Source organism: Maylandia zebra, linkage group LG14 (assembly GCF_041146795.1).
Source record: "Maylandia zebra isolate NMK-2024a linkage group LG14, Mzebra_GT3a, whole genome shotgun sequence".
NCBI classification, from domain to species: Eukaryota; Metazoa; Chordata; class Actinopteri; order Cichliformes; family Cichlidae; genus Maylandia; species Maylandia zebra.
The window spans coordinates 2,669,697-2,682,635 of record NC_135180.1 but is presented as its reverse complement, the minus strand read 5'-3'; the positions used below and the strand labels follow the sequence as shown (position 1 = coordinate 2,682,635).

The 12,939-nt window shown below is 42.2% G+C and overlaps 1 protein-coding gene across 4 annotated transcripts in view; it reads left to right on the top strand.

Annotated features, from left to right (window-relative positions):
- Positions 1-12,939, top strand: part of bcas3 (BCAS3 microtubule associated cell migration factor) — a 314,780-nt gene that overhangs the window by 161,217 nt on the left and 140,624 nt on the right. The window contains exon 24 of one of the 4 annotated variants that reach the window (XM_014407736.4): positions 5,643-8,014. The exons of the other annotated variants lie outside the window; for them this stretch is intronic. Coding sequence (XP_014263222.1) covers positions 5,643-5,653 — 11 coding nt within the window. The 3' untranslated portion in view covers positions 5,654-8,014. Of the gene's footprint in view, positions 1-5,642; positions 8,015-12,939 lie in introns of those variants that run through there. 4 annotated transcript variants of the gene reach the window in all.

The window sequence follows — 12,939 nt, the reverse complement described above, 5'->3', positions numbered from 1 at the left end:
CTGTGGCATGTAGGAATGCAGGATAGCGAACTGAATGGACAAGAGCTCATGCACATGGCTGCACGGATACTGGCATGCCAGCATTGCATATGCAACTGATGAAGTGGAGTTTCGAGCACCCATTTGTGTCTTTCTCTACCTCCTTCCTCCCTTGCTGATATCAGTGCCAACGCCTCGGTCCCATCTCTCAAAAAAGTGTGGGAGGAGTCGTCTGTTGAGGATGTAAATCGAGTTTGCTGAGCTTGGCGTGCTCATATTTTAAGCCACATGTCAAAACACTCTCATGTCAGGCAGGATTCAAAGTGAAATACTGAGTAGACAACAATGTTTCCTTTTTTGTTGTTTTTTTTAAATCACTTAAATAACATCTCTATCATAAAGCTTCTGTTGACCTCATATTTCTTGTGACAGATCCAAGGTACAGTATAGGCACACAGTCACATACCGCCCTGTTATTAAAGCTGGTGGTGGCAGATGTAACCGAGCTATCCTTCATCTAGTGAACTGTAGTATTTAGTTCACTAGATGAAGGTGTAGTGAAGAGAGTGGTTAAAAGATGAAAAAAGGCCCATATGAGCAGACACAAACCAAAGTGTCTCACCTGAGACGCTTATTCCAACACCACTATTTCATGATTAAAAAAGAACTATACACATGTGGTGCACACTCCTCCATGTATGCATTTCATGTCAGTGCCATCTGACAGGAAACATGTTGGTACACACTTTCTGCAGTAACTGGCCAGGTGTGTTAAAGTGTATACAGGCAGGATTTCCCAAGCTCTCCATTTATTCTTCAGCTTACTACATCCCTCATTTCTCATCTTGTGTATACCTGAGTGCCAAACCCAGTTTCCTACTCATGCGGGACATGTGTATTATTCTTAGGATTATTGTCATGCTGGATTTTGGTCCGTCTGAAGACATTCATGGAAAACTAAAGCGACTGATTCATCTGAGCTCCTTGAATAATGATGACTTAGAGGTAATCCAAAGTAATATACCCCTGAGGATTTTTGCACATTTGCCTGACTCATTGGCTGGCAGATACAGTATCCTGCATGTAGATATATCAGCAGTCTTTCAGCAACTGTTATTATTTTTTTGCATTTGTTTAATGAATTACTGCCGTGGTGTTTTCTTCCTCAGTGGCTACAGTGATTCATTTCCTCTTACTGCTGGTGCAGATTTTAATCCATTGATTTTACAATGACCGTATTACAACAGTGCTTACAAAGGGATAGAATGTGAGTGCAAGTAAAAAGGAGAACATTGGCATTGCAGGCGATAAAGACTTAACCCTTGCTCCTCAGTATTTTGGATTAAATGTAGACTATTTATTACGAGCTGTTTGGGCATGGAGGATTAAGTGGTCCCTCACTTCTGCAAGAACAACTCTGGGATTGTCATGGGATAGAAGCAGTGCATTAGTACCGGTACTTATCATGCTGCTCACAGTGGGACCGCAGAGAGTGTGATCACTGAACAAGTTGACTTGACCTTTCCTTTAATTAGGATCCCAGGAAGGTTACGAGTGGACAAAGAGCTGAAAAAGCAGCCCCGGTTTGACAGATATCCTGTGTCATGGTGCCTCTACCATCAAGTTCTTTATAGGCTGGTGGCAGCAAGTGGTCTGAGCCTGATAAATCCTCAGACAGAAGAAGAAGCTTTTACCTCAGTGGCTGAGGGGGGAAAGGAGAGGCAACCCAATTACCTTTAGAAGCTCCTGTTCAAAAACATTTCATTGTTTCATTTGGTCAAACGTTTAATGTCATAGAGAGAGAGAGTGTAAAACTGATGCTTTTGAGTCCAAATGATCTACCAAATAAACGATGTTCCCCAATCCTTTTAAAGCACTCTTTTTCTAGAATTGACAAACATCTTTAACACAATAACTTTAAAAGATATTTTACAAGAAAATAAAAAAGTTAGGTACATTTTTTGTTGTGTTTTGTGTTGTTTTGTAGAAATGTGTTGTTGTGTTTCCCAGTTGAACAGTCACTTTGAGGTGTTCCCAATTTGAGAGACAGAACTGAACATAAAAATCAAACGCAGAAAGAAAAATCACAACAACAGACTTTTAATCTCAGAGCATTACTGAATAAAACTGAAGTTTACAGTGAGCAGCCACATACGTACACTTTCAGGTCAATCCTCAGTATCTTAAAAATATACCATATATGATTATTTCATAAATAACTGCTTTTACTTTTCATAAACACTGTTGTTAGTTTGTAATTCTGATGCTTGGTCTTGCTTTCCTCACCCTGTGAATCAGTCAGATTTGTGACTGTTGATTCGGTGAAGTTTGTCCTAGTAAACAGGGTTCATTGCAGTTGGTTCGCACGTAGTAACAGAAATCCTGAATTAGTAATTGAGTTTAGCTCTACACATTCAGTGTCTCTGTCCCATGAGGTGCTGAGTATGTTGGCACACAGTCATCAGATTATGAAGTACCTCCGATCCAAATACCCTGAGCTCCTCGGTTAAACCATGTGGGAATTTAGTGCTAAATTCCGATATTATTACTGATATTTGTTGTGATGTAAAGTTAACATAAGAGATGATCTGGTAGTAATCAGGTCCGGCTCTGTTATTCTTTCAGCTGGTATTTAATGCTTTGAGAGCATGTATAAATACAGAATAAGAATAAAGATACAAATGTAGGTTTTGTCTACTGTTCAATTTGATATCGAGTCAGCAGGCACAAATTAGTTGCCCTGTTTTTGGATTATAACACTACAAAACTGTTTACAGCCAAGTTACCATGGCAATATACCCTAGTAAGAAGTGTCTTCATAGTGCTGAAACTCAGACGAGGATATGTCCTTCAATGTACAGATTAAACAAATATAAACTTCCTCCCCTGAGCCTGGTTCTGCTGCAGATTTCTTCCTGTTAAAAAGTAGTTTTTCCTTCCCAGTGTTTCCTTTGAGGTCATTGGATTTCTCTGTCTTATTGTAGGGTCTTTACCTGTAAAGTGCCTTGAGGTGACTGCTCTTGTGGTACAAATAGTAGTTTTTATTTAGGCTGAAAACCCAAAATACAACAGAAAAACATCCCACTAGCCACAGGAGTACACCGAGAGAATCACACAAAGTTGCTACGAGAAAGACTGAAAGAAAGACGGTGCTATTTTTACACATGGGGTAATCGGTGAAGTGGAAACAGCTGAGGGAATGAGACACAGGTGTAGACGATCTACATCACCATGGAGGGAAGTAAAACTCACACAGGAACCAACCCGAAGCATAACTACTAAACACGGTGACAAACTACGCTGCACAAAGGAACCCTGGGTACACCTAATAGGAATCAACATAAAAAAATGTTTTTTCCAAACCTAAACCGTGGGAGGAAGCCAGAGTACGTGGAGAGAACCCACACAAACAGGAAGAACATGCAAACTCCACACAGAAAGACCCCGGCCTGGTGGTGGAATTGAACTCAGGACCTTCTTGCTGTGAGAACTATTAGCAATATTAGCCATTACTGATAAACAGACTAGTTAGATAAAAGATGAATAATCATTGGCGGCTGAATGGAGCGCAGGTGGAATATTGAGCTGTGACAGAGCGGATCACGGACACGTGGAGAAGCGGAGGGTTGCTGGCTGTGCAGAGCAGCAGGGGAAGTGAAGCTGATCAGAGTTCAGAGTGTGGAGAACCAATCAGAGCAAAAGCAGAGCTGAGGACTGAGGCGCAGCAGTGGGACAGGTGGATGGGAGAGAGGTTGCAGGCAGATGTAGACAGCATGACAAACTCAAATTTTTCTGCTTTTATACCTGTGAGGTCATTTTTACAATGCAGCCTGTGATCGCTGCAGTCTGTCAGTGAGCGCTCTGCTTATTATAGCTGTGCTGTTTGTTGGAGCCTTTATCTGTTAGTAGGTTACTTGGGACCCTGTGTAGTTTAGTGAAATTTAAAAAATAAATGTAATCCTTGTTTTATGAAGTCATTAAAGATGTATGGTGTATAATCATTCCACCCTGGAAAAAGAAGAGTTCAAAGAAATCATTAAAAGCCCACAATTACCGTGACATTCATGCCCATGATGGGTGTATGTAAACTTCTAACCACAACTGTAGGATGTAGTTTTAGACCAGTGTTTTTTCAGTAATTCGTTTCAGCTTAATGACAATACAAGCCAAAGCTTTCGATTAACAAGGCGCAGTGTGTCTGCGTGTTTTGTGCTGCCGATCCTACCTGTAGGATGCAATTGTGTTCTTTGGCTCTCTGTTGAAAGAGCAGGAATGTGTGCATGTGTGTTCAGCGTTTGTGTCTAATATTGTCTTAAACTGTTTCCCTCTGAAGCCTTGTCAGACATGCCGTACTTAACGCAAACTTGCACACACAAGCAGCCACGCACACAGGCGCTCACAAACACACACGTGTGTGCACATATACGTGCTCACCCAGTCTCAGAGCCATTGTTTCTTACACAGCAGGGCACAGGGTCGATTGCCAGTAGTGGAGCATTATCAGCCTCCCTGTGTTAGCCTGTGTGTGTGTGTGTGTGTGTGTGTGTGTGTGTGTGTGTGTGTGTGTGTGTGTGTGTATTTTTTGTGCAGACATGCTCTCAGCTGAGGGAGCTGGTTCACGGGCCGGTCAGAGCCGCCTTATTTCCTTTTAATTGACTTAAGATGGGCAAACAAGACCTCAGCAAGCACACGGTACCCATTACACTCACGCACAAGAAATACACAACGCCAAGGTGCACGCTAATGAAGCACACATAGTGACACACAAACAGCCACAATTGCCCCTGCGTGTGTTAGCTACTTTACAGTTCCATCAGGCTAAATGAGGGGGTTGTGTTTTCCCAGTCAGCACTGCTGCATTCCAGTTGCCTGCAGCTCTGCCAAAACTCCTCCGTGATTACTAATCTTTTTACTCACCTTGCTGATTACAGTTTACCTCGGTTTAGTTGCATGTAGTCCGTTCCAAGGTCGGCATCAGTAAGTGGGCAATATCGTTGCTCGAGAGTGGTTTAACCATGCTAGTGGCAACCTGTATCATAGCCAAAAATTCTTTACTACTAACCCCAAAAGCTGTCATAGAAAAGCCAAAGGGCTCTTTAAAGGTAGACTTGATTGTTTTTTAAACTGGGAACCAGTTTCATTTGCTCTAAAGAATGTGTTTGACCCTCAAACAGATGTCCACTCGAACCTTTCTGTGCTGGGCAGGTCGGTGTGTTTAATATGAACACAAACATCTCATCTTCATTTTGTTGTTCTGGTTGGTCACAGTTCAAATTACATTTTACTCTGAGCTTGCTGATAATGCTGCAGAAAGTCAAGTTTAATTTGGCCTTTAAGATTTATACAATTGGAATTTAAAAAAACAATCCCGTGCAGCACTCCTCCAGCTCCGTCATAAACTGTGCAAATGGTGAAAAGTTGCAACAATGTTTCCGTCTCATCGAACATTTTAGGCTACAAGAGAAGCTGCTGAGGACAAACGGGGGTCTTTGGGGTTATATGTACTCAAACTAACTACATGCTTTACTCACTCATCCACCCTCCAACCCTCGATATGCATCCTGAGGAAAAACGAGTATGCTATCAAAATTTGACATCTATTTCACCAGCAAAGATTTAAAGGCAAACTTTTTTTGTTTTTATTTCCTGTTTGTCTCCTGCAGGTTATTCCTAAAAAACAGAAGTCCTCGCTCTGCCAGTCACCTCAGTTCAATTGATTTGCTTTGCTTTTGTTCCTCACAAGCATGCATCATTTTCATTGTCCATCCATCCATCCATCCATCCTTCCACCTTTCCCCCTCTCTTCACTACCCAACCATTGTTTTATCATTGGTGTATGAGAGAAGAGGACAGGCGGAAGGAGGAGTTGGAGGAGGAGGAGGAGGAAGAAAGGAAGATGGACAGCTTTCTACTTTTCTGCCTTTCTGTTTGTGTGACCATTTGTTTTTGTTCTGTTATGGCCTTATAGATAGTAGCCATCCTGAACCCAAGTCGCTTAAATAAAATCATTAGATGTATTAGAAAAACTGTCTTAGTACCTGTAAAAAGTCTTTATACCACTTAATACAGTAATTTACCAAGGCCATATTTATATTTTTCCTTTTGTTCCTATCCATCAGGTGCTTCAGCCGGGAACCTGTAATAGAAGGGTTGTGTCAATGGTGCACCAGTCACAACTTTAACCATGCTGCTTGTAGGGGTCTGAGGTCAGGTTGGCAAATAAAGTTCGTTGGTCATCTTCCAGAAAAATTCCTTTTTTCCTTCAGCCACTCAGAAGGGACGCTCATCCATTTATAGCCTATAACTGTACAGGTCAACATTTTAAAAATGAATGGGCATGTTAGGTGGTGATGTTTGGAGCTGCCCAACAGACTCTGTTGTAAACAGGAGTATGGGAGAACCCGGCTTTGTGCTATAATTAATTGAAACAAGGCATTGCTGTTGTGGACGTAAAAACAAAATCTTCCACAGAGTCAGAAATCACAAAGATGTCACACCCAAATTAAACATTTACTATTAAAGAAATGAGTCCTAAAGTTAAAATTGAAGCTAGTTTCTCCAAATGTATGGAGTGTAACATACAGCAGAGCAGGATTCTTGCCCATTCAAGCATTTGGTCCAACTGTAGCTTAACCTGTTGACCCAGTCTGCATAAATTGAGTTGCAGCCTCCTAATATACTTTTTGAAAGAGCTTCTTGTTACCATTAACAAGCAGGAAAAGTTAATAAAGTAGCTACTAAATCTCTATATTATATTATAATTTGTGTAACTCCCGAGAAAGGTGATGGAGAGGTCATTTGCTTTAACAATGGGAAAAATATGATATGGCCTAAAATAATTGATCTTTTTTAGAGTACATGTTACACACTTAACACCAACAAGTACATTATTTCTTAGGTTCTATTAAATATACATGAAATACATTCATTCTGTTTCCGAATATCAGCTGCCTCATGTGGAGCAGTTACACAGTCCTCACAGCTTTCACTGGGGACTGAACCACAGGACATTGGGCTCAGCTGCATCTATTGTGATTCAATTTTTCTGCACAGGAACTCGCACAAACATATTCAGCGCACACTCTACAGCATTTGCCCTTTAGGCAGAGAATAAAGCACATATTATACGTCCATCTTAGGACGAGATGGAAAGAAGGGTCACAGAATGAGAGAGGAAGTGCACAAGTGCACTCGTGTCTGCAGAGTAATCGACAATATGAGACTCATCCAGAGTTTCCTGCCCATACAGTCTGGCATAAGCAGATATTACAATTTTTTATAGAAATGACCTTGTAGGAGTGCTTCCCTATTAGGTGATGATAATGGAAATAGTCTGCATTGGCAGCTCATGATGACATTTTTCTGAACATTTGCTTTGGTGAGTAATAAGAATTCTGCCGTGCGCTACTATGAACGTCGCTGTACTCTCAACAAACCAGCAGGAAAAAAGCTCCCGCCGTAGCCTGTCATCAGGTGTCGAGCTCCTGCATCATAACAGTGCCTGTTGTGACCTGGAGCCAAAACACTTCACTAGTTTTTATTTATGTATTTAATGGTGTCCATGTAAAGTGTTTCGATAGTTTTCCCCCAGACTGCTTTCACTGCTGTGATACCAGGTATTGCCTTACAGTGTTGGCCCAGCTAAAAGAAGAGCTTTTCTTTCTGAACTGAGAGAGATGAAAGATTCTCACCTTTCAGTTTAACCCTTCAGTTGTTGTGGTGCACGTGTGTCAAACAGGATTACTGTATCCTGGACCACCTCAGTATTATGTGTTGACGGCTGGTTTCAGTAACCAATAAATTTATCTTGTCTGTAATAACGAGTCCCTAAAGTTGTATTTTTGTGTATTCAAAGTATCCAATCTTATTTCACATGTAAATATCCATTATGTAATCCATGTGATTTTCAGTAAATGTTTCCATATTGCATTATCATTAAACTTGTACATGTTTTGCTTTAGGCTGGGAGTTTTTAGAGATGTGCACGGTCTCACACAGATGCCCATACTGCATCATTTATTCTCAATTCCAGCTCATTTGAACATTACAGTGAATTTGTGAGGACAGCCTGTCATTACGTAGACCTCTTGTGCAGCATGTTTGAGACAGTGTGAATTGAAGTCCTGTCTATGTGCATGTGTGTTATGTGTTATTCATAGGTACAGATACCTGGTGAAAGTTCTGACAAGAACTAGAAAGAGAGATCATATTTCTCCCATTTTAGCTTCTCCTCATTTGCAAATTAAAATTCTTCTGTACAAGTTCTTGTAGTGCCATAGACGCCCTCTCTATGTTTCCTTTGTGATTAAGATGATAGTTAGGGCTGGAGCAGGTGAACCTGAACCGTCAGGCTTGTGATACACTGTGATGCACTGAGTATTTCTTCTCTCTCACCTCTTTCACTCCACATGCCTTTATAAACCACTTCTCTCCTATAGTGTGTGCCTATACTCTCCTTTTCCCTCTTTCTCCTCGCCCCTCAGCCGGTCATGGCAGACCCCGCCCCACCTTGATCTTGTTTCTGGCTGAGGTTTCTTATTGATATTGCACCAAATCACAAGAACAGTTGCATCAAGACATAAACATAAATAAGAAGCACATTAAGGGGATGAAGGGGATCTTTGCTTAAACCAAATGAATAAATAGACACAACATTTCCTTAATAACCAAGTAGAACATTTCTTTTATCCATACACTATCATGCAGAATTGTAAATGCATGCACGCTTATGTGTGATATGCGCTTTCATAAGTCCAAAAGTATTAAGTAGTCTGCAAGTTTTTCTCGCCAACTATGTGGAATCCAGAGAGAGTGACATAACCAAAGTATCCTGCCTAAAGATGCTTTGCCAGGGCTTTAATGGAGCCACGTTCAGTTACTGCTTGTTTGTGGGTCCTCTGCCCTCAGATTTGTATTGGGAAAAGTAAGCATGCTAATTAGGACTGTGGTCTCTTAAGTGACTCCTTTCTGTGCCTTGAGAAGCTCCAGATTTGCATTTACCCCTATATTTTGGGGGAGTATTTATCATTACTGCAATGTGACATCCTATCCGCTTGGGACAATTGCTAGTGTACTGGTTCCACTGGCAGCCATACATCTCCACCATGTTTGATTGATTATGTTAAGTCCTTCTTTTTCTAGATTTTTTCGGTATTGTAATCTGGCCCTTCTCTTCTTGATTGTTACCAGTGGTTTGCATGTAAACCCTTGGCATAAACGCTCTGTATTTACACGTATGAAGGCATTGCTTGATTGTAGAGTTTGACCACAACAAGCCTGCGTGAGTATTCGTGAAATGGCTCGATCCTGTGAGGGGATTTTTCTTTACCAAGGAAAGAATTCACTTTAGCTTTCTTCAGTTGTCATTTTTGTGTCGTCGAGCTCAACAGCACGTTCCTTTCTTTGTAAGATTCCACTTAATTGTTGATTTCTGTCTCTCCTAAAATTTCAGCGCTCACTAATAAGTTCTGCATTTGGAATCAACTCCAGACCTTTTGTCTCCTCAATATGTCATTAAATATGTCAACATGTCATCGAAGAAACAGACGCACTGCTTGTATGCCAACAGCAGAGACTATTTAAAAGTAATGTGATAATTTTGTTACCTGTGCTTATCAATCACACCTTGAACGATTCACTTACAAAATCGAATGTAACCACACGTAAAGACAAAAGTAACCAAACTGTGTCACCTTCTTAAATACTTGGATGTACATACAGCTACCTGCCTGAAGAGCATTTGGTTTATTTGTCTTAACAAGCTGAAAGCTAAACTTTTCATGTGAATCTCACAGAAGAACGTCACACCACAGTCAAGTGATTTGCGGGCAAGGAAGAAGGTCCATCTTTGCAAAGTTCAAAGAGCCACCAAGCGTAATTTATTCCAGCGTAACTTTACTATAGGCAGGCTTAATAATGTGAACCCTGCTGACACCCTGTGTCCCCGAGTTCACATTTTGCTATGTACAAGTCTGTGTTGCACTCCTCTCCCAATTTGAATCATTACTCTCCACTTTGTAATCAGCTCCAACAATTATAACCTCACAGCGTGCCTCTGATTACTGTCCGGGTGTATTTTGGAGTGTTCTGGGAATGTTGTGGAAAAAACCCTGATTCTGGTCCCAGCAGAACTCTAGGTTACACACATTTACAGTAACCCTGTCTGTGTGCTTGTGTGTGGGTTGCCGTTCGTTTGAAGTGCTCATTCCCCCTAAATTACAGTGCTGCCATAATGAAGTATTACCATGCAATTCCAAGGCAGACCAGTACAAAGAAAGCGATCGTGTGTGTGTGTGTGTGTGTGTTCGACACTTGAGGTGAAAGTTCAAATGCGATGCCCGAGCAAAGACTGTCTGCCAGGCCAAAGTGTGCATGTTGTCCGGGTGTGTTCCTGTGTGCGTTTGCATGTGTTTTATGAAACAAGTAGAAAAATAGCTTTTTTGTGTAATGCAGGCCCTCTGAGCTGAGGCGTGTTTGCAGTTGCGTGAGTCTCATCCCAGTTGTGTTTCTAAATGTGTGGATCCACCAGCCAGCTGTGACAAAGCTCAGTTTGAGCTCACACATACGCACTCGGAGGTGCGGACGTCTTTGGCTGCAGGCTGTGCTGGCCTCACCTACGGCCTCCCCAGCGTGCTGAATGTTGCATGAGGCCCAGCCGCCTCATACATACTGCATCAGCACAAACATGCCATCTGATTTTATACATAGTGCATTGGCACCTGTACTCACCTTGACTGGCAAGCATGCAATCCATTTTTCATCAACGCGTTCAATGGGACGGCTCTTTTAGGACACGGCAGTAGGAGGTGGTAGATGTTTGTCGGCGATGGCGTATTTTGTTGTTTCCCGTTTGGCACTCTGCACTGTGCAGCGTTTTTGTTTGCTTGGTTTTTTTCCTCTTTTGTTGTTGTTTCCTGGGAGCACTCCCAGTGTAGATGCATGAGCATATATCTAAAGCTGAACTTGGTTTTCTTATAGTATGCTATGTTAGTTGCTACATAGAGTCGATCCCCTTCAGGCAGCAGGAATTTTTGTTTTCTGGCCAGGCAATCATTAACCTTTAGAAAGATGTCAGTTCAGTTCACCTTTTTATTATTGAAAACTAGTGGTGCAACGGACCAAAAATCTCACGGTTCGGATCGGATCACGGTTTTAAGTCACAGATCGGATCAATTTTCGGATCAGCGAAAAAAATGTAACATTTACTTATTGAAGTATTTTTTGCCTGTTAAAAACATTCAACGCAAGACTCATTCCACGCAATTATTAAAAAAAAATTATGGTCTCTCGAGGCCCGGTAGCAAACCCCCGGGATTGCTGTTCTAGCCTATTGGGGGCGACCGTGGCTCAGGGGGTTGGGAAGCGTATCTGTAACCGGAAGGTCGCCGGTTCGATCCCCGGGCTCTCTGTCCTGGTCGTTGTGTCCTTGGGCAAGACACTTTACCCTACTTGCCTACTGGTGTCGGCCAGAGGGGCCGATGGCGCGATATGGCAGCCTGGCTTCTGTCAGTCTGCCCCAGGGCAGCTGTGGCTACAACCGTAGCTGCCTCCACCAGTGTATGAATGTGAGAGTGAATGAATAGTGGAATTGTAAAGCGCTTTGGGTGCCTTGAAAAGCGCTATATAAATCCAATCCATTGTTATTATTATTATTATTATTGACGACCAGCATCTTCAGGTAAATCTTTAAAGTGAAAGTTTGAGGGACTTCTGGGCCACACTGAGCCAATGTTTCAGGAACGCATGTGGTTTATGTCCTTTTTTTCCCAATACAGAATTTAATAGACACTGTTGTGAAAGAGCTATAACTACACAGCCAGACTACAGGTAAATAATATTTTCTACAGACTGGACTGTTTAGTGTACCCCTTCCGGTCCGAGTGCCTTATGTTTGACACCAGTGGTGTAGAGTTTGAATCCTCGTTCAAGCTGCTGCAGCTCAGAAGAGCAAAAAAATAATTACAAAATTACTGATTTCATGCAAAGAAAGTGCAATCATTGCTCAGCATCACAGAAAAACTCCTGGACATTTGTAATATTTCAATTTCAGCTTGTTTTTGTCCCCAGGTTACCAAAAAGCTAAAGAATGCAACAGTAAAAGGATCAGTTTTAGCATCAGTTCTAGTAAGATCGTTTCTGCCAAACAGATATTGAAGCCACTTGAGTCTAAGCACCTTGAGCCCCCAGCTAGATCCTCAAAACACAAGGTGCTGTCACTGTGGCTACTATCAGCTAACATCTCGTGCCCCCAACCAATGACCTATCTAGGCTGTGTATTATAGCTAGCGTGCTAACAGTACTGGGGCCAAGCACCCTTTAGCAAGTCTCCCCTGCAAAGCAGAGTCTCCTAAATGAAAACCATTCCACTCTGCCTGCTTCCCAAGCTCTGCTCAGGGACAGGAGCCATGGGGTCAACAGCTGGTGGAGGATATGGCAATTGTTTATGAAAAAATGCTTTCTCAAGCCCACCAAAAACACACACTTGGGGGTGGTGGGTGGGGAGGGGGTTGGGCTCTGCCCCTGAACAGCCAACAGCTGGGAAGGGTTGGGGAGTAGCCTAGAGGCTGGCAAGTTGCCCCCTCCCCTCCGGTCCAGATGGGGGAGGTTAGGCTGAGGCTAGCTGCAGCCCACCCCTCTCCTCCACTTCCCAAACTTCCCATTCCCATTAAGGAGAGGCTAGAGATTGTGAAGGAAGGGAAAGGAGGAAGAAAAGCAAAAGAGCATGACTGCTGTTTTTTCTCCCCCAACCCTCCCTCCATCTTCGGCCTAATCAAATAAAGCAGGAAGCTTCCGAGACGGAAGAGGAGTGTTTATTGATATTTGTGTGTGCTCCTTCACCCTCTCTCATGTCCCCACTGTTTATTTTCTCTCCACCACTTTTGAAAATTCTGATATTGTCAATGTTTTCAGCCCATATATCATGCCTAACTGAATGTTTGAACGCTGCTGAGGCAAAAAGGT